Source organism: Sturnus vulgaris, chromosome 3 (genome assembly GCF_052056855.1).
Source record: "Sturnus vulgaris isolate bStuVul1 chromosome 3, bStuVul1.hap1, whole genome shotgun sequence".
Taxonomy (NCBI): Eukaryota; Metazoa; Chordata; class Aves; order Passeriformes; family Sturnidae; genus Sturnus; species Sturnus vulgaris.
In genome coordinates, this window is record NC_142245.1 from 113,653,006 (window position 1) to 113,674,947 (window position 21,942).

At 46.6% G+C, this 21,942-nt stretch overlaps 1 protein-coding gene across 1 annotated transcript in view; it reads left to right on the forward strand.

Annotated features, from left to right (window-relative positions):
- Positions 1-21,942, forward strand: part of NCOA1 (nuclear receptor coactivator 1) — a gene marked incomplete in the record, with an annotated part of 51,477 nt that overhangs the window by 19,784 nt on the left and 9,751 nt on the right. Inside the window, 9 exon segments of the mRNA XM_088162603.1 lie at positions 367-535; positions 2,725-2,820; positions 3,731-3,871; positions 6,082-6,229; positions 8,301-9,471; positions 10,826-11,033; positions 13,089-13,256; positions 15,223-15,349; positions 20,266-20,425. Coding sequence (XP_088018729.1) covers positions 367-535; positions 2,725-2,820; positions 3,731-3,871; positions 6,082-6,229; positions 8,301-9,471; positions 10,826-11,033; positions 13,089-13,256; positions 15,223-15,349; positions 20,266-20,425 — 2,388 coding nt within the window.

Consider the following 21,942-nt stretch of genomic DNA (forward strand, 5'->3'; position numbering starts at 1 on the left):
TATTCCCAGTTATTGGTGTCCCGTGGCTGCAGGAGCCGTCGCGCCGGGGCAGCCGCACGTTCCAGTGCCGGGTGCCGGCCCTGATCCCCAAACCCCGGGGATTTTTGGGAATTAAACCCTGGGGATTCTGGGAATTAAACCCTGGGGATTTTTGGGATTTTTGGGAACCCTGAGTGTCTCATTCCCGTTTTTATTCCCAGTTATTGGTGTCCCGTGGCCTCAGGAGCCGTCGCGCCGGGGCAGCCGCACGTTCCAGTGCCGGATGCCGGCCCTGGATCCCCAAACCCCGGGGATTTTTTGGGATTTTTGGAACCCCGAGTGTCTCATTCCCATTTTTCCCGGTGTTTATTCCCAGTGAACGGGGTGCCGTGGCCTCAGGAGCCGTCGCGCCGGGGCAGCCACACGTTCCAGTGCCGGATGTTGGTGCGGCCGCCGGACGAGGGCGGCTCCGAGAACGCGGAGCTGCGGCAGCGCTACGAGGTGATGCAGTGCTTCACTGTGAGCCAGCCCAGAGCCTTCCAGGAGGAGGGGGAAGGTGAGAGACATCCTGGATTTGTGGGGTTGGGATTGGGATTGGGATTGAGCACTGTGAACCAGCCCAGAGCCTTCCAGGAGGAGGGGGAAGGTGAGATCCCGGGATCTGGGGGGCTGGGAATGGGGTTGGGATTGGGATTGAGCACTGTGAGCCAGCCCAGAGCCTTCCAGGAGGAGGGGGAAGGTGAGATCCCGGGATCTGGGGGGCTGGGAATGGGGTTGGGATTGGGATTGAGCACTGTGAGCCAGCCCAGAGCCTTCCAGGAGGAGGGGGAAGGTGAGATCCCGGGATCTGGGGGCTGGGAATGGGGTTGGGATTGGGATTGAGCACTGTGAGCCAGCCCAGAGCCTTCCAGGAGGAGGGGGAAGGTGAGATCCCGGGATTTGGGGGCCTGGGAATGGGGTTTGTGGGGTTGGGATTGGGATTTGTGGGGTAGGGATTGGGATTTGTGGGATTGGGAATGGGGTTGGGGTTGGGATTGGGAATGGGGTTGAGCACTGTGAGCCAGCCCAGAGCATTCCAGGAGGAGGGGGAAGGTGAGAGACAGGATCTGGGGGGCTGGGAATGGGGTTTGTGGGGTTGGGATTGGGATTTGTGGAATTGGGATTGGGATTTGTGGGGTTGGGGTTGGGATTGAGCACTGTGAGCCAGCCCAGAGCCTTCCAGGAGGAGGGGGAAGGTGAGAGACAGGATTTGTGGGGCTGGGAATGGGGTTTGTGGGGTTGGGATTGGGGTTTGTGGGGTTGGGATTGGGATTTGTGGAGTTGGGATCGAAATTTGTGGGGTTGGGATTGGGATTGAGCACTGTGAGCCAGCCCAGAGCCTTCCAGGAGGAGGGGGAAGGTGAGATCCGGGATTTGTGGGGCTGGGAATGGGGTTTGTGGGGTTGGGATTGGATTTGTGGGATTGGGATTGGGGTTGGGATTGGGATTGAGCACTGTGAAATAGTCAGAGGCATTCCAGGAGGAGGGGGAAAGTGAGAGACATACTGGGATTTGGGGGGCTGGGATTGGGATTTGTGGAATTGGGATTGGATTTGTGGGATTGGGAATGGGGTTGAGCACTGTGAGCCAGCCCGGAGCATTCCAGGAGGAGGGGGAAGGTGAGATCCCAGGATTTGGGGGGCTGGGAATGGGGTTTGTGGGGTTGGGATCGGGATTTGTGGAGTTGGGATCGAAATTTGTGGGGTTGGGATTGGGATTTGTGGGATTGGGAATTGGGTTGGGATTGGGATTGAGCACTGTGAGCCAGCCTGGAGCATTCCAGGTGAAGGGGGAAGGTGAGATCCTGGATTTGTGGGATTGGATTTGTGGGGTTGGGATTGGGATTGGGATGGCAGTGCAGGATTGGGGTGGGATGGAATGGGATGGGAGAGCAGAAGCAGGATTTTGTTTGGGATTGGGATTGGGATTGGGATTGGGATTGGGATTGGATGGAGCTGGATTGGCTTTGGAATTGGGATTGATATTGGGAATTGGATTGGGAATTTGGATTAGGATTGAAGTGTGGGATTGGGAATGAGATTGGGATTTGGAATTGGGAATTTGGATTGGGAATTTGGATTAGGATTGAAGTGTGGGATTGGGATTTGGATTGTTATTTGGGATTAGGATTTGGGATTGGGATTTGGGATTGAGATTGGGATGGCAGTGCAGAATTGGAATGGGATGGAGAGTGAAATTTGGAATCAGATTTATACTAGGACTGAGATTGGGATTGAGTTTGGGATTTAGATTAGGATTGCAGTGTAGGATTAGCATTGGGATTGGGTTTGGGATTGGGATTTGGGATTGGGATTTTGGTTTGGGCTTGGGTTTGGATTTGGGTAGGATTGCAATGTAGGATTAACATTGGGATTGGGTTTGGGGTTTGGGATTGGGTTTGGGATTTGGGTTAGGATTGCAGTGTAGGATTAGGATTGGGTTTGGGTTTTGGGATTTGGGTTTGGGATTTGGGATTTGGGATTGGGATGCCAGCCTGGAGTTGGGATTCCATCCAGCCCTGGATCTTCCCCCAATCCCTGTCCCATCCATCTTTTCCCACCCCATTCCCAGCACGAATCCCACAATTCCCACAAAACCTGGGATTTTATTTCCCCAACTCCACCCACAATCCCACAAAACCTCCCCGATCTGGAATTCCTGGGAAAATTCCCGAAATTCCCCGAAATTCCCGGTGTTTTTTCCCAGATTTCCAGTCGTGTCTGATCTGCATCGCCCGGAGGTTGCCCCGCCCGGCGGCTCCGGCCCCCACCGAGTCCTTTGTCACCAAACAGGACACCACAGGTAAATCCCGGGAATTCCCCCCAAAATCCTGGAATTTTGGGGCTCTGGGGGGCTCTGGGGTTTTTGTTTTTTTTTTTTTTGGGAATTCCAGGAATTCCCATCCCAATCCAACCCAACCTGCTCCAGGATTTCCGTGGAGGTTCCTGGGATTTTCTGGGAATTCCAGCCCGGCATTCCCGAATTATTCCTGAATTTGAAGGGGTTTTTATTTGGGATTTGGGTTTTTTTGGGGGGGATTTGATGTTTATTTCAGGATTTGGGTTTCATGGGAGGGATTTGAGGTTTTTTTTACATTTGGGGGTTTTGGGGATTTTGTGTTTTGAGGGGGATTTGGGGTTTTTTTTCAGATTTGGGGGTTTTTGGGATTTTGTGTTTTTTGGGAGGGATTTGGTGATTTTTTTGGGATCACTCACTGGGATATCCCAGGAATTCCTCCCCAAATCCCATTTCCCCCTTTCCCAGGGAATTCCCTCCATTCCCAGCTCTCCCAGTTTGGGTTTGGATCCATCCCCATCCCGACTCCTCTCTGGGAAGGAATTTTGGGAATTCAGGACTCCAGGCAGGGTCTCCCTTCCCTTTTCCATCCCCGAATTCCATAAAAATCCCTCAGGGATGGATCCTGAGCGTCCTGGATCCCAAAATCCCGGAATTTTTTTTGGGGTGGAATCCATGGATCTTCAATCCCTCCTTTTTTCCTTTTTCCCAGATTTTTTTCCCTTTTTCTTCCTTTCCCATTTCCCCTATTCCCCATTTTCTCCATTTCCTTTTCCCCCTTTCCCCTCATTTCATTTTTCCCCCCTTTCCCCTCCACCCATCCATCTCCCCACCAATCCCAAACTCCTTCAGCCATCCCAAAATTCCCCAAATTTTTGTTTTTTGTTTTTTTTTTTGTGTTTTTTTTTCCCCCCAGGGAAGATCATCTCCATCGACACGAGCTCTCTGCGCGCCGCCGGCCGCACGGGCTGGGAGGATCTGGTCCGGAAATGCATCTACGCCTTCTTCCAGCCCCAGGGCCGAGAGCCCTCCTATGCCAAGCAGCTCTTTCAGGAAGGTGATTCCCAAAATTTCACCCTTTTTTTTGGGGAATTTCCCCCCCCCCCCCCCCCCCCCCCCAAAAAAAAAAATTTCTCCGGGATTTGGGGTTTTTCCCGCCGAAAATTCGAAATTCGCCGAGTTGTTTTCCGTAGAGTTCGGGTTTTTTAATTTTTTTTGGTTGGTTTTTTTTTTTGGAGGTGGTGATGCCGAGATGGTTTTGGGTGGGTGGGGTTGGGGGGTTTTTGGGGTTTTGTTGGGATTTTTGTGGGATTTTTCCGTGTTTTTCCCCGGAATTTCCAATTTTTCCCCCTCAGTGATGACTCTGGCCCGGCCTCCAGCCCCTCATCCCCCTCACCCTGAGCCACGGCTCCGTGCTGATCCTGCCTTGGTTTTATTCTGTTTTTTGGGATTTTATTGGGATTTTTCTCAGGATTTTCTCAGGATTTTTTTGGGATTTTCTTAGCATTTCCTGGATTTTTCCCACATTTCTCCCCAAAATTCCCATTTTTCCCTCAGTGATGACTCTGGCCCGGCCTCCAGCCCCCATCCCCTTCACGCTGAGCCACGGCTCCGTGCTCATCCTGCCTTGGGGTTTAGCATTTTCTCAGGATTTTATCGGGATTTTATTGGGATTTTATTGGGATTTTCCCGGAATTTTCCCGGAATTTTCCCACATTTTCCCCAATTCCCATTTTTCCCCAGTGATGACTCTGGCCCAGCCTCCAGCCCTCATCCCCCTCACGCTGAGCCACGGCTCCGTGCTCATCCTGCCTTGGGTCCTGTTGGGATTTTTGGGATCAGATTCTCATTGGATTGGGGTTTTTGGGATGGGATTGGGATTTTTAAAAGATTTTCTTGGGATATTCCCAGGATTTTCCTGGGATTCAGGAGTTTTTCCCCTCAGTGATGACCCCAACACTGCATTGATCCCCTCGTCCCCTTCACCCTGAGCCACAGCTCCGTGCTCATCCTGCCTTGGTTTTATTCTGATCTTTGGGATTTTATTGGGATTTTCTCAGGATTTGTTCATGATGTTATTGGGATTTTCTTAGCATTTCCTGGATTTTTCCCACGTTTCCCCCCAAAATTCCCATTTTTCCCCCAGTGATGACTCTGGCATGGCCTCCAGCCCCCCATCCCCTTCACGCTGAGCCACGGCTCCGTGCTCATCCTGCCTTGGGTTTTAGCATTTTCTCAGGATTTTATTGGGATTTTTGGGGGATTTTCTCAGGATTTTATTGGGATTTTCCCAGAATTTTCCCGGAATTTTCCCACATTTTCCCCACAATTCCCATTTTTTTCCCCCAGTGATGACTCTGGCCCGGCCTCCAGCCCCTCATCCCCCTCACGCTGAGCCACGGCTCCGTGCTCATCCTGCCTAGGGTCCTGTTGGGATTTTTGGGATCAGATTCTCATTGGATTGGGGATTTTGGATTTTCTTGGGATTTTTTTAGGATTTCATCAGGATTTTCCTCGATTTTTCCAGGAATTCCATGTTTTTCCCCTCAGTGATGACCCCAACACTGCATTGATCCCCTCATCCCCTTCACCCTGAGCCACGGCTCCGTGCTCATCCTGCCTTGGTTTTATTCTGTTCTGTGGGATTTTATTGGGAATTTCTCAGGATTTTATTGGGATTTTATTGGGATTTTCCTGTATTTCCACCCAATTCCCATTTTTTCCCCGCAGTGATGAGGCGGGGCACGGCGTTCAGCCCCTCGTACCGCTTCACGCTGAGCGACGGCTCCGTGCTCATCCTGCCTTGGTTTTATTCTGTTTCTTTGGGATTTTATTGGGAATCTCTCAGGATTTTATTGGGATTTTCCTGTAATTTCCCCTCCAATTCCCGTTTTTCCCCGCAGTGATGAGGCGGGGCACGGCGTTCAGCCCCTCGTACCGCTTCACCCTGAGCCACGGCTCCGTGCTCATCCTGCCTTGGCTTTATTCTGTTTCTTTGGATTTTATTGGGATTTTTGGGGGATTTTCTCAGGATTTTATTGGGATTTTCCCAGAATTTTCCCCCATTTCCCCCCCCAGTTCCCGTTTTTCCTGCAGTGATGATTTTGGCAGGGCCTCCAGCCCCTCGTACCGCTTCACTCTGAGCCACGGCTCCGTGCTCATCCTGCCTTGGTTTTATTCTGTTCTTTGGCATTTTCTCAGGATTTTATTGGGATTTTCTCGGGATTTGCAGGAATATCTCCCCCAATTCCCGTTTTTTCCCCGCAGTGATGAGGCGGGGCACGGCGTTCAGCCCCTCGTACCGTTTCACGCTGAGCGACGGCTCGGTGCTGAGCGCTCACACCAAGTGCAAGCTGTGCTACCCCTCGAGCCCCGAGCTGCAGCCCTTCATCATGGGCATCCACGTCATCGACAGGTGAGCCCTTCCCACCCATCCCTCCTCTCCATTCCCCGGGAATTCCACGGGATTCCCCAGCCCCTCATCACCCACCCGGAGCGGCCCCAGGCTCTGATGGCGTCCCGGGGTTTTTCCCACATTTGTGTTTTCTGTTTTTTTGTTTTTTTTTTTTTTTTTTCCCTGGATTGTCAAATTTCAAAATTCTCTGAGTTCTGAAATTCTTTTTGTTGTTTCCTAAGAAAAAATTTCTGGTGTTTTTCACGCTCTTGGTGGGGAATTTTTCCCTAAAATTCAGCCTCAAGCTCCTCCAGCCATTCCCTGGATGTTTGGTGTGGGATTGGTATTGGGATCGGGATCAGGATCGGTATTAGGACTGGGACTGGGATTGGCTTTGGGATCAAGAACAGATTGAGACTGGGATCAGGACTGGGATTGAGATTGGGATCAGGTTTGGGATCAGGATTGGGATTATGATTTGGATTGGATCGCGATTGGGATTAGGATTAGGAATGGGATTGGGATCAGGATTGGGACTGGCTTTGGAATTGGGATTGGGATTAGGCTCAGGATCAGGTTCAGGGCTAGGATTGGGATCAGGATTGGGTGGACCAGGATCGAGAATAGAATTAGGATTAGGATCGGGTCTGGATTGGGATTGGGATTGGGACTGGGATTGGGATCGGGATCAGGTTCAGGATAAAGATTTGAATTGGGATTGGCTTTGGGATTTAGATTGGAATCGGGGTCGGGATTAGGATCAAAATCATGACCAGGATGTGGATTAGGATTGGGATCAGGGTCAGGACTAGGATTGGGAATGAGATTGGGATTGGGATCGAGATTGGGATCAGGATCAGAATCGAGATTTAGACTGGAACGGGATTGGGATTGGGATCGAAATTGAGATTGGGATTGGGATTAGGACTGGAATTGGGACGAGGATTGGGATCAGGAACAGGTTCAGGATAAGGATTGGGATTGGGATTTGTATTAGGATTGGATTCATGACCAGGATTGGGATTAGGATTGGTATCAGATTCAGGACTAGGATTGAGATTGAGATTGGGATCGAAATGGGGATCAGGAACAGGATTGAGATTGGGATTGGAACAGGACTGGGATCAGGTTCAGGATTGGGATTGGGATCAGGTTCAGGATTGGGACTGGGTTGGGATTGGGATTGGGATCAGGGTCAGGATTGGGATTGGGTCGGGATTGGGATTGGGATCAGGGTCAGGATCAGGATTGGATCGGGATTGGCGTTGAAATTGGAATTGGATCAGGATCTGTATCGGGATTGGGATTAAGCTCATGATAAGGATTAGGATTAGGATTAGGATCAGGATTAGGATCAGGATTGGGATCCAGAGGCCTCAATCCCTGGAATCAATGCCAGGAAAATTCCGGAATCTTTGCAGTTCCGGCAGCTCCGGAGGGCTGGGGATTGATGATGTCATAATTCCCTCGGAATTCTGGGGATTTCTTGTTTTTTTGGGAATGTTTCCTCCTCCAGATCCATTCCATAAATTTGGGAATTGCAAGTCCCAGATTCCTGGATTTTGGATGGGGGAATGGAATTCCCAGGATCCTTCCCAGCCAATCCTGTCTGGAGTTGCAGGACATCCCTGGGGAATTTTTGGGAAGCAGGAGGGGGCTGAGATAGTGGGAATTCCAGATATGCAGAAAGGGCTGGAATTCCAGGCAGGGAATTTTTGGGATGAGGATTTGGGAATTCCAGATGTGGACAAAGGTCTGGAGCAGACGGAATTCCAAGCAGGGAATTTTTGGGATCCTTCCTTCTATTGGAGGAAGTTTTGGGAATTCCAGATGTGAAGAAAGACTTGGAACAGCTGGAATTCCAAGCAGGGAATTTTTGGGATCCTTCCTGCTGCCATCAGAGCAGAGTTTGGGAATTCCAGAGCTGGAGAAAGATTTGGAGCAGCCGGAATTCTGAGCAAGGAATTTTTGGGATTCCTGCATTTAGGATTCCCGTGTGAATTTTTAGGGTCGTCTCGGGGAAGCACCAAAAATTTGGGAAAACCAATTTTTCCTTCATTTTTTTCTTTCGTTTCTTTTCCTTTTCCTGCAGGGATCACGGAATTCTCCCTCCCCAGGACAGCCCCGCTCCCGGCCTGGCCCTTCCCAGATTAAATCCCAACATTTCCCCGGGGTCGGGAATGGCTTTGGCCCCTTCCCTCCCCGCATCCAACGGCTCCGTCATGGCCACGCCCTCTCCCCATCCCGCCAATTCCCAGCAGAATTTCGGGAACGCGCTGGCGTCCAACGTTGCCTTAACCCCAAACCCCGCGGGTAATTCCCACCCTTTGTCCCACGGCAGCTCCCCCATGAGCAGCCCCGCCATTCCGGCGCCGCAATTCCTGAATCCTCGGCACCGCGGCAGCCCGGGCTTGATTCCCAGATCCCGAGCTCCTCCTCCTCCTCCTCCTCCTCCTCCTCTTCCTCCTCCTGCTGCTGCTGCTGCTGCTGCTGCTCCCGGCAATCCCTTCTCGCCGTCCATGCACTCCTCCGGAGGCGGGAATTCCCGACCTTTCCCGGCAAATCCCGACGCCAACCCGGCGTCGGCGTCGGCGTCGTCGGCGCCGTTCCCCAGGCAGCAGAATTCCCAAAACTCCCCCGGTCGTTTGGGCGGCAAATCCGAATGCAAGGATTCCTTGGGAGAGGCCGTCCAAGGAGAGGCGGAGAAAGGGGCGGAAACGGCGCCCGGATCCGACGGCTCCGACGGGAAATGCCCGCAGGCCACCAGCCAGCGTCTGGTGCAGCTCCTGGCCAGCACGGCCGAGCAGCAGCTGCGGCACCACGCCGACGCCGACACCAGCTCCAAGGATTCCTTGGCCTGCGCCGGCGTCTCCTCCGGGAATGCCGCGGCCGGCAATTCCTGCCCGTCCTCGCACAGCTCGCTGACGGAGCGGCACAAAATCCTGCACCGGCTGCTGCAGGAGGGGAGCCCCTCGGACGTGCCGGGCTTGGAGCAGGACAAGAAGGAGAGCGCGGGCGGGAATCCCGGCGGGAATCCCGGCGGGACGGCGGAGGCGGAGAAGAAGAAGGAGAGCAAGGATCACCAGCTGCTGCGGTACCTGCTGGACAAGGACGAGAAGGAGGCGGCAGCCGCGCTCGGCCTGGACGACGTCAAGGTCAAGGTGGAGAAGGGCGAGGCCCCGGAGCCCTGCCCGGCCCCGCCCGGAGCGATTCCCAAAATCCCGCCCGGGGACGACGGAAAGGCGGAGGCGGCGCCGGGCCAGGTGGGTGTGGGGGCTCGGGCTGCTGCTCTGGGACTGGGGGCTGCTGGTTCTGGGGAATGGTGGGATCCCAATCCTGATCCCAATAGCAAACACAAACCCCATCCTAAACCCAATCCTAATCCCAATCCTAATCCCAATCCTGATCCCAATAGCAAACACAAACCCCATCCTAAACCCAGTACCAATCCCAATCCTGATCCCAATACCAAACCCAATCCTAAACCCAATCCCAATGCTAACCCCAATACCGAACCCAAACCCATCCTAAACCCAATCCTAATCCCAATCCTGATCCCAATGCCAAACCCAATCCCAATCCTTATCCCAATCCCAAACCCAATCCTAATCCCAATACCGAACCCAAACCCCATCCCAAACCCGATCCTGATTCCAGTCTCCATCCCAACCCCAGTCCCAGTCCTTTATCCCAATTCCAATCCCAGTCCCCATCTTGATGCTGATCCCCATCCTAATCCCAATCCCAATCCTGATACCAATCACAATACTGATCCCAATTCCAACCCTGTTCCAAATCTGGCTCACAATTCTCATCCTGATCCCAGTCCCAATCCCAATCCAAATCTCAGTCCCAATCTCGGTCCCAATCCCAATCTGAATCCCAATCTCAATTCCAGTCCCAATCCTACACCCAATCTCGATCCTAATCCTGATCCTAAACCCAACACCAAACCCAAACCCGATCCTGATTCCAGTCTCCATCCCAATCCCAGTCCTGACCTTGATGCTGATCCCAATCCTGATCCCAATCCCGATCCCAATCCTGATCCCAATTCCAGTCCAATTCTCAATCCTGCACCCAATCTTGATCCCAATCTCAATCCCAGTCCCAATTCCAGTCTCCGCCCCAATCTCAATCCTGATCCCAATCCCAACAATTTCTCCCTGGAAATTCCAGGATTTTTCCTGGTGCATTCCAGGATTTTTCTCAGGGAATTCCAAGATTTTCCCTTGCCCAATCTCAGATTTTCCCTGGAAATTCCAAGATTTCCCTGGGAATTCCAAGGTTTTCCTTCGCCCATTCCAGGATTTTTCCCAGGGAATTCCAGGATTTTTCCAGTCTCATTCCCGGATTTTTCCCTGGGAATTCCAAGATTTTCCCTCGCCCATTCCAGGATTTTCCCTGGAAATTCCAAGATTTTCTGAGGCTCATTCCTGGATTTTTCTCTGGGAATTCCTGGATTTCCCCAGGCCCATTCCAGGATTTTCCCCAGGCTCATTCCCGGATTTTTCCAGGCTCATTCCTGGATTTCTCCAGGCCCATTCCAGGATTTTTCCCAGGGAATTCCAGGATTTTTCCAGTCTCATTCCCGGATTTTTCCCTCTTTTCCCGCAGTTCTCGGCCGAGCTGGAGCAGCTGGATCAGCTCCTGCCTTCCTTGGAAAAATCGGCGCCGATTCCCGGGATTTGCGGCCCGGAAAGGAACGAATCCGGAATTTCCGGAATTCCCGGAATTTCTGGAATTCCTGGAATTTCTGGAATGTCTGGAGTGTCTGGAGGAGTGACCCCCCTGCAGCCCAGCACGGCCGCCAGAGCCCCCACGGGTACGGGAATGCCGGGAATTCCGGGAATTCTGGGAATTGTGGGAATTCTGGGAGTTGTGGGAATGGCAGGAATGTCAGGAATCTTGAGAATATCGGGAATTCTGGGAATATTGGGAATTTCAGGAACATCAGGAATATTGGGAATACTGGGAATTCTGAGAGTTGTGTATCAGGAATTCCAGGAATTCTGGGAAATCCGAGAATATTGGGAATATTGGGAATTCTGGGAAAATTGGGAATATCCCAAATTGTAGGAATACTGGGAATTCTGGGAATTGTGGGAATACTGGGAATTTCGGGAATTTCAGGAATATTGGGAATTCTGGGAATTCCAGGAATTCTGGGAATTGTGGGAATGGCAGGAATGTCAGGAATCTTGAGAATATCGGGAATTCCGGGAACTGTGGGAATTCTGGGAATATTGGGAATTCTGGGAATATTGGGAATTTCAGGAACATCAGGAATATTGGGAATTCTGGGAATTCCAGGAATTTGGGAATTCCAGGAATTCTGGGAGTTGTGGGAATGGCAGGAATGTCAGGAATCTTGAGAATATTGGGAATTCTGAGAATATTGGGAATACCAGGAATTCTGGGAATATTGGGAATGACAGGAATATCGGGAATAATTGGAATTCTGGGAATTCCAGGAATTCTGGAAATGGCAGGAATATCAGGAATGTTGAGAATATCGGGAATATTGGGAATTCTGGGAATATTTGGAATTCTGGGAATTCTGGGAGTAGTGGGAATATCAGGATTGGCAGGAATACCAGGAATTTGGGGAATATTGGGAATACCAGGAATTATGGGATTATCAGGAATATTGGGAATTCTGGGAATTGTGGTATTATTTGGACTATTGGGAATTCTGGGAATATCGAGAACATTGGGAATTGTGGGAATTCTGGGAATTCTGGGAATACTGGGAATATTGGAAATATCAGGAATATTTTGAATACTGGGAGTTGTGGGAATATCAGGAATGTCAGGAATTTCAGGAATTCTGGGAATACTGGGAAAATTTAGAATTCTGGGAATATTGGGAGCATTGGAATATCAGGAATTCTGGGAATTCTGGGAATAGCAGGATGGGAAGCACCGAGGTTCCCAAATTCCAGAATTTTGGAATTTTACCCCATTTTTTCCTTTTCCCCATTTTCCCCATTGGCTCCTTTTTTTTCCCCATTTCTCCCATTCCCTTTTTTTCTGTTTTTCCCATTTTTTCTTTTCCCTCTTTTTCCTTCTCCTCCTTAATATTTTTCCCCTTTTTTCCTTTTTTTTCCCATTTTTCCTTTTCCCCATTTTTTTCCTTTTCCCTTTCTCCCCTTTCCTCATTTTTTCCTCATTTTTTTCCTTTTCTTTCCCCATTTTTTCCCTTTTTCTCCTTTTCCCTTCCCACCTTTTTTCATTTTTCCTTTTTTTTTTCCATTTTTTCCTGTTTTTTTCCCTTTTCCTCATTTTTCCCCATTCCCTTCCTTTTCCCCCCCTTTTTCCTTTTCTCCATTTTTCCCTTTTTTCCCCTTTTTTCCTTTTCCATGTTTTCCCCATTTCCCCCCTTTTTTCCCATTTTTCCTCATTTTTTTCCCCATTTTTCCCCATTTCCCCCTTTTTCTCTTCCTTTTCCCTTTTTTCCCATTTCCTCTTTTTTTCCTTTTTTTCCCTTTCCCCTTTTTCCCACTTTTTCCTTCTTTTCCTTTTCCATTTCTTCCTTTTTCCCCCCATTTTTCTTTTTCCCTCTTTTTCCTTCCTTCCCATTTCTTCCTTTCTCTTTTCCCCATTTTTCCCTTTTTCCTTTTTTCCCATTTTCCCCCTTTTTCCCCTTTCCCTCCCTTTTTTCCTCCCTTTTTCCCATTTTTCCCCATTTCCCCCATAATTCCCATTGCCTCTATTCCCTATTTTTCCCTTTTCCCTGTTTTTCCCCATTTTTTCCCCATTTTTCCCCATTTTTCCCATTAGCACTGACTCCTCTTTTCCTTATTTTATTTTATTTTATTTTATTTTATTTTATTTTATTTTATTTTTATTTTATTTTTTTTATTTTTGGAATTCCCAGCTCTGGGCCCCTCCCCCGCTCCTCGCGCTCCCTTCGACTTCTGCGACCCCGGGAATTCTGGGAATTCTGGGAATTCTGGGAATTCTGGGAATTCTGGCGCCTCCCGCGGCCCCGCCCAGCCTGGAAGAAACTCCGGGAACGTTCCCAATCCTTTCCCTCCGGATTCAGGTTGGATCCTTCCCAAATTTTTTCCCCCAATTATTTTTTTTTTTTTTTTTCCCCACAGAAAAAAAAAAAAATCAGGAATTCCGAGTTGGAATCGTTCCCTTTTCCCATTAAAAAAAAAAAAAAATTTGGAAATTCCCGTTTTTCCCAATTCCCCCCCAAAAAAAAAAAAAAAAAGAAAATTCCGGAATTTCGGCATCTCCGGAGGGTTTGGGTGTTGATGACGTCACCGTTCCCATGGAATTCTGGGAATTTTCTTGGAATTTGGGAACTTTTCCAGCTCCTGATTCATAAATTTGGGAATTTCAATTTTTGGAAGGGGGAATGGAAAAAAAAAATGGGATTTGTCGGGAAAATTCCAAGGAATTTCTGGGATTTCCATCGGAATTCCCGGATTTGGGATCGAATTCCGGTGAAAAATTTGGGGGGAAAAAAAAACCCCAAAATTTGGGAATTCTGGCTGGAATTGTGCTGGAAAATTCCCAAATTTCCACCTGGAATTCCGCCCTATTTTATTTGGGAATCCACAGCTGGAATTCCCAAAATTTGGGATGAAAAGATCCAGAATTGGAATCTCAACATTCCAAAAGTTTGGGATCCATTTTTTTGGGATAATTGGGAATGGGGAAGCACCGAGAATTCCATGGAAAAATGGGAATTTCCAAAAAAATCCCCCCAAAAAATCCCCCAAAAAACACTGGAAAGATCCCAAAAATCCACCCAAAAACATCCCCAAAATCCCCTAAAAAATCCCCCCAAAAAATCCCAAAATCCCCCAAAAATTCCTCCAAAAATTCCCCAAAATCCTCAAGAAATTCCTCTAAAAAAATCTTCTAAAATCCCAAAAATCCCCCCCAAAAATCCTAAAATTCTCCTCAAAAAAATCCCAAAAAAATCCCCCAAAATAAAAAAAAAAAATCTCAAAAAAATTCTCCAAAAATCCCCTAAAAAAATCTTTAAAAATCCCCCAAAAAATCCCCTAAAGAAATCCCCCAAAAATTCCCTAAAAACCCCAAGAATTCCCAAAAATTCTTTGGATTTTTTTTTCCCGAAGTTTTTCCTGGAATTCGATCCCAAATTCCCGAAATTCCAGAATTCCAACACCCAAAGCGGGAATCCCAATATTCCAAGCTCCAGATTCCTGGGAATTTTGGGGAATTTTTTTGGGAAATTTGGGGGATTTTTGGGATATTTTTGGGGGTTAATTTGGGCATTTTTTCTGGGAATTTTTTGGGAATTTTAGGGAATTTTGGGGGAATTTTGGAGAATTTTTGGGAATTTTTTTGGGAACGGTTGGGAATTTTTTGGGGGGAATTTTTTGGAATTTTTGGGGGAATTTTTTGGAATTGTTAGGAAATTTTTGGAGGAATTTTTGGGAATTTGGGGGGGAATTTTGGGAATTTTGGGGGGGAATATTTGGGGAGACTTCTGGCAAATTTTTTTTTAATTTTGGGGAATTTTTAAGGGAATTTTTTGGGAACTTTTTAAGGGAATTTTAGGGAAATTTTGGGGGGGAATTTTTGGGGAATTTTTGGGAGTTTTTTCTGGGAAATTTTGGGGATTTTTTTTGAGAATTTTTTGGGAATTATTTTAGGGATTTTTTTGCATTTTTGGGGGGGAATTTTTTAGGAATTTTTTGGCAATTTTGGGAATTTTGGGAATTTGGGAAAATGTGGGGAATTTTGGGGAATTTTTTGGAATTTTTGGGGAAATTTTGGGGGAAATTTTGGGGAACTTTTGGGAATTTTTAAGGGAATTTTTGGGGGGAATTTTTGGGGATTTTTAAGGGAATTATTGGGAATTTGGGGAAATTTTGGGGTGAACTTTTGGGAATATTTTGGCAATTTTTGAGAATTTTGGACGCAATTTTTATGAATTATTTTTAAAACCTCTTTCTAGGCATTTTTTGGCAATTTTAACCTCTCACCTTCCCTTTTTCCCAAAAAATTTTTTTTTTTTTTCCCCCCAGGAATGCCAGAATTGGAGCTGGGAGTTCCCGATCCCTCCTTGGGAATTCCGGGAATTTCGGAGCAAATTCCGTGGGCGGATCCCGGAATGTCGGCCCTGAACCGAGGGGCTCTTCCCAAACAGGACGAGTGAGTCTTCCCCAAATTTTGCTTTTTTGGGCTTTTTTTCCAGGAAAATTCCAGATTCCCCATTTTCCCCACATTGTTTTTCCCTGTTGTTCCCATTTTTCCCATTTTTTTCCCCGTTTTTTCCCATTTTCCCCATTATTTTCCCCACCATTTTTCCCATTTTTCTCCATTATTTTTCCCATTGTTTTCCCCATTTTTCCCATAATTTTTTCTATTTTCCCCATTTTTCCCATTTTCCCATTTTTTTCCATTGTTTTCCTCCTTTTTCCTGTTTTTCTCATTTTTTCCCATTATTTTTTCCCATTTTTCCCATCGTTTTCTCATTATTTTTCCCACAATTTTCCCCGTTTTTTCCCATTTTTTCCCATTTTCTCCAGTATTTTTTCCCTTCTTCCCCATTATTTTTTCCCCACCATTTTTCCCATTGTTTTTCCCATTTTTCCCCATTGTTTTCCCACTGTTTTCCCCATTTTCCCCACTGGTTTTCCTGTTGTTTTTCCCATTGTTTTCCCCATTTTCCCCCTAATTTTCCTGTTTTTCCCGTTTTTCCCATTTTCCCATTGTTTTTTCCATTGTTTTCCTCTTTTTTCCTGCTTTTCCCATTTCTTCCTATTATTTCCCATTTTCCCCATTATTTTCCCCACCATTTTCCCCATTTTTCTCCATTATTTTTCCCATTGCTTTCCCCATTTTTCCCCACTGTTTTCCCACTGTATTCCCCATTTTCCCCACTGGTTTTCCTGTTGTTTTTCCCATTGTTTTGCCCATTTTTCCCATAATTTTTTCTGTTTTCCCCATTTTTCCCATTTTCCCATTGCTTTTTCCATTGTTTTTCTCTTTTTTCCTGCTTTTCTCATTTTTTCCCATTTTCCCTATTATTTTCCCCACCATTTTTCCCATTGTTTTTCCCATTTTTCTCCATTTTTTCCCCATGGTTTCCCCATTATTTTTCCCATTGCTTTTCCAATTTTTTCCCATTTATTCCCATTTTCCCCATTATTTTCCCCACCATTTTTCCCATTTTTCTCCATTATTTTTTCCTGTTTCCCCATTATTTTTCCCATTGCTTTTCCCATTTTTCCCCATTATTTTCCCTGTTTTTCCCATTTTTCCCACTGTTTTCCCCATTTTTCCCATTTTCCCATTTTTTTTCCATTGTTTTCCTCTTTTTTCCTGCTTTTCCCATTTCTTCCCATTATTTTTTCCCATTTTCCCCATTATTTTCCCCACCATTTTTCCCATTTTTCTCCATTATTTTTCCCATTGTTTTCCCCATTTTTCCCATAATTTTTTCTGTTTTCCCCATTTTTCCCATTTTCCCATTTTTTTCCATTGTTTTCCTCCTTTTTCCTGTTTTTCTCATTTTTTCCCATTATTTTTTCCCATTTTCCCCATTATTTTTCCCATCGTTTTCTCATTATTTTTTCCCACCATTTTCCCCGTTTTTCCCATTTTTTCCCATTTTCTCCAGTATTTTTTCCCTTCTTCCCCATTATTTTTTCCCCACCATTTTTCCCATTGTTTTTCCCATTTTTCTCCATTTTTTCCCATTGTTTCCCCATTATTTTTCCCATTGCTTTTCCCATTCTTCCCCATTGTTTTCCCCACTATTTTCCCCATTTTCCCCACTGGTTTTCCTGTTGTTTTTCCCATTGTTTTCCCCATTTTTCCCATAATTTTTTCTATTTTCCCCATTTTTCCCATTTTCCCATTTTTTCCCATTGTTTTCCTCCTTTTTCCTGCTTTTCTCATTTTTTCCCATTATTTTTTCCCATTTTCCCCATTATTTTTCCCATCGTTTTCTCATTATTTTTTCCCACCATTTTCCCCGTTTTTTCCCATTTTTTCCCATTTTCTCCAGTATTTTTTCCCTTCTTGCCCATTATTTTTTCCCCACCATTTTTCCCATTGTTTTTCCCATTTTTCTCCATTTTTTTCCTCATTGTTTCCCCATTATTTTCCCCATTATTTTTCCCATTTTTCCCCATTGTTTTCCCACTGTTTTCCCCATTTTCCCCACTGGTTTTCCTGTTGTTTTTCCCGTTGTTTTCCCCATTTTTCCCATAATTTTTTCTGTTTTCCCCATTTTTCCCATTTTCCCATTTTTTTTCCATTGTTTTCCTCCTTTTTCCTGTTTTTCCTATTTTTTCCCATTATTTTTCCCATTTTCCCCATTATTTTTCCCACCATTTTCCCCGTTTTTTCCCATTTTTTCCCATTTTCTCCAGTATTTTTTCCCTTCTTCCCCATTATTTTTTCCCCACCATTTTTCCCATTGTTTTTCCCATTTTTCTCCATTATTTTTTTCTGTTTCCCCATTATTTTTCCCATTGTTTTTCCCATTTTTCCCCATTGTTTCCCCACTGTTTTCCCCATTTTCCCCACTGGTTTTCCTGTTGTTTTTCCCATTGTTTTCCCCATTTTTCCCATAATTTTTTCTATTTTCCCCATTTTTCCCATTTTCCCATTTTTTTTCCATTGTTTTCCTCTTTTTTCCTGTTTTTCTCATTTTTTCCCGTTATTTTTTCCCATCTTCCCACTGTTTTTCCCATCATTTTGTCTTTTTTTCCCGCTGTTTTTCCCATTATTTTTCCCATTTTTTCCATTTTTTTCCCCATTTTCCCCATTATTTTTCCCATTATTTTCTCATTATTTTTCCCCACCATTTTTCCCATTGTTTTTCCCATTTTTCTCCATTATTTTTTCCCATTTCCCCCATTATTCCCACTGTTTTTCCCACCATTTTTCCATTACTTTCTCATTTTTCCCGTGGCTCATTCCTGGTTTTCCTGAGCTTTATTCCCGTTTTTCCTGAGGTTTATTCCCGGTTTTCCTGTGGTTTATTCCCCGTTTTCCCCTTCATTCCCGTTTTTCCCGAGGTTCATTCCCTGTTTTCCCGTGGTTCATTCCCAGTTTTCCTGAGGTTATTTCCTTTTTTCCCGAGGTTATTCCTGTTTTTCCCGTGGTTCATTCCCGTTTTCCCAACGTTTATTCCCTGTTTTTCCCCTGGTTCATTCCCTGGTTTTCCCGTGGTTTATTCCCATTTCCCCCTGGTTCATTCCCATTTTCCCGAGGTTTATTCCCGTTTTCCTGAGGTTATTCTGTTTTCCCAAGGTTGTTTCCCCGAGGTTCATTCCCATTTTCCCGAGGTTATTCCCATTTTCCCCTGGTTCATTCCCATTTTCCCCTGGTTCATTCCCATTTTCCCTGGTTCATTCCCATTTTCCTGAGGTTCATTCCCATTTTCCCGAGTTCATTCCCTGTTTTTCCCGAGCTTTATTCCCATTTTTCCCTGGTTCATTCCCATTTTCCCGAGTTTATTCCCATTTTCCCCGAGTTCATTCCCATTTTCCTGAGGTTCATTCCCGTTTTCCCTGGTTCATTCCCTGTTTTTCCCGAGTTCATTCCCATTTCCCCGAGGTTATTCCCATTTTCCCGGGTTCATTCCCATTTTCCCGAGTTCATTCCCTGTTTTTCCCAGGTTCATTCCCGTTTTTCCCGGGTTCATTCCCTGTTTTTCCCGAGCTTTATTCCCGTTTTTCCCAGGTTCATTCCCATTTTCCCGAGTTTATTCCCATTTTCCCATGGTTCATTCCCTGTATTTCCCGGGTTCATTCCCTGTTTTTCCCGAGCTTTATTCCCGTTTTTCCCAGGTTCATTCCCATTTTCCCGAGGTTCATTCCCATTTCCCCTGGTTCATTCCCTGTTTTTCCCGAGTTTATTCCCATTTTCCCCGAGTTCATTCCCATTTTCCCGAGGTTCATTCCTATTTTCCCGGGTTCATTCCCATTTTCCCTGGTTCATTCCCTGTATTTCCCGAGGTCATTCCCATTTTCCTGAGGTTTATCCCTGTTTTTCCCGTGGTTTATTCCACATTTCTCCCGAGCTTTATTCCCATTTTTCCCGAGCTTTATTCCCGTTTTTCCCTGGTTCATTCCCTGTTTTTCCCTGGTTCATTCCCATTTTCCCAGGTTCATTCCCTGTTTTTCCCGAGTTCATTCCCATTTTCCTGAGTTCATTCCCGTTTTTCCCTGGTTCATTCCCATTTTCCCTGGTTCATTCCCATTTCCCCTGGTTCATTCCCATTTTCCCCGAGTTCATTCCCATTTTCCCTGGTTCATTCCCGTTTTTCCCTGGTTCATTCCCTGTATTTCCCGGGTTCATTCCCTGCTTTTCCCGGGTTCATTCCCATTTTCCCGAGTTCATTCCCTGTTTTTCCCTGGTTCATTCCCATTTTTCCGTGTTCATTCCCTGTTTTCCCCTGCTTCATTCCCTGTTTTTCCCGAGTTCATTCCCTGTTTTTCCCGAGCTCATTCCCATTTTCCTGAGGTTTATCCCTGTTTTTCCCGTGGTTTATTCCCCATTTTTCCCGAGCTTTATTCCCATTTTCCCCTGGTTCATTCCCTGTTTTTCCCGAGGTTCATTCCCTGTATTTCCCTGGTTCATTCCCCATTTCTCCCGAGCTTTATTCCCATTTTCCCGTGGTTCATTCCTATTTTCCCGAGTTCATTCCCCATTTTCCCATGGTTTATTCCCTGTTTTCCCTCGGTTTTCCCCTCGTTTTCCCAAGTTCATTCCCTGTATTTCCCTGGTTCATTCCCTGTTTATCCAAGGTTCATTCCCATTTTCCCGAGTTCATTCCCTGTTTATCCAAGGTTCATTCCCTGTTTTTCCTGAGTTTATTCCCATTTTCCCGAGGTTTATTCCCGTTTTTCCCGAGGTTCATTCCCTGTTTTTCTCGGGTTCATTCCCTGTTTTCCCCTGGTTCATTCCCATTTTCCCCTGTTTCATTCCCTGTTTTTCCCTGGTTCATTCCCCGTTTTCCCCTGGTTCATTCCCTGTATTTCCCCGGGTTCATTCCCTGTTTATCCGAGGTTCATTCCCGTTTTCCCGTGTTTATCCCGGTTTGTTCCCAGGCCGTGTCCCCTGGAGGAGCTGCTGTGCCCGCCCAGCTCGGCCGAGGCTCGCAGTGACGAGAAGGCTCTGCTGGAGCAGCTCGTCACCTTCCTGAGCGCCCGCGACGACACCGAGCTGGCCGAGATCGACCGCGCCCTCGGCATCGACAAACTCGTCCAGGTGGCAGGGGGGAAAAAACGGGAATTCTGGGAATTCCAGAGGGGAAAAACGGGGAAAAATTGGGGAAAAATGGGAAAAAACGGCGAAAAAACGGGGTGAAAAGGAGGTTTCTGAGCACCCGCGACGACACCGAGCTGGCCGAGATCGACCGCGCCCTCGGCATCGACAAACTCGTGCAGGTGGGATGGGGGAAAAATGGGAATTCTGGGAATTCTGGGGGAAAAATGGGGGAAAAACAGGGAAAAAATGGGGAAAATTGGGGAAAAATGGGGTAAAAATGGGGTGAAAAGGAGGTTTCTGAGCGCCCGCGACGACACCGAGCTGGCCGAGATCGACCGCGCCCTCGGCATCGACAAACTCGTGCAGGTGGGAGGGGGAAAAAAACGGGAATTCTGGGAATTCCAGAGGGGAAAAATGGGAAAAATGGGGTGAAAACGGGGAAAAGTGGGGAAAAAAACGGAGAAAAAAATGGGAAGAAAATGGTGAAAAACAACGAAGAAAGGGGGAAAAACAAGGAAGGAATGGAGGAGAAAAGGAGGAAAAAACTGGGAAAAAATGGGGGGAAGAAGGGAAAAAAACCAGGAAGGAATTGGGGAAAAATTTGGGGAAAATGTGGGAAAAAATGGGGAAAAATGGGAAAAAACGGGGGGAAAAGGAGATTCCTGAGTGGGAGGGATGAGACCGAGCTGGGGGAGATCGACCGCGCCCTCGGCATCGACAAACTCGTGCAGGTGGGAGGGGAAATCTGGGAATTCTGGGGAGAAAAACAGGGAAAAAATTGGGGAAAAATGGGAAAAAAAATGAGGAAAAATGGGAAGAAAAACGGGAAGAAAATGGAGGAAAAACGGCGAAGAAAGGGGAAAATACCAGGAAGGAATGGAGGAAAAAATTGGGGAAAAATGGGGGAAAAAGGGGAAAATACCAGGAAGGAATGGAGGGAAAAAAGGGGGAAAAATGGGGAAAATGGGAAAAAAACGGAGTGAAAAATCCGGGAGAAAATGGCCAAAAAAAAAACCAGTGAAAAAAGGGGAAAAAACAAGGAAGGAATGGAGGAAAAAAACTGGGAAAAAATGGGGGAAAAAACAGGGAAAAAACCAGGGTGGAATGGGGGGAAAAGGGGGAAAAATGGGAAAAAAACGGGGAAAAAAATGGGGGAAAAAAGGAGATTGCTGGAATTCCAGGAATTCCCAGGGAATTCCAGAGGGAACGGGGAAAGGATTTTGGGATGAGATCCCAAAGAAAATTTTTGGGTTTGAGCTCCCAAAGTTTTTATGGTGGGACAATGAAGGGATTTTGGGATCCAGGGGGATTTTGGGATTGGATTCCAAAGGGATTTTTGGGATCAGGTTCCAAAAAAAATTTTGGGATGGGATTCCAAAGATATTTTAGGATTGGATTCCAAAAAAAGATTTTGGGATTGGGATCCCAAGAGATTTTAGGATCTGAAGGGATTTGGGATTGACGCTTCCAAGGGATTTTGGGATCAGACTCCAGAGGGATTTTGGGATCCGAAGGGA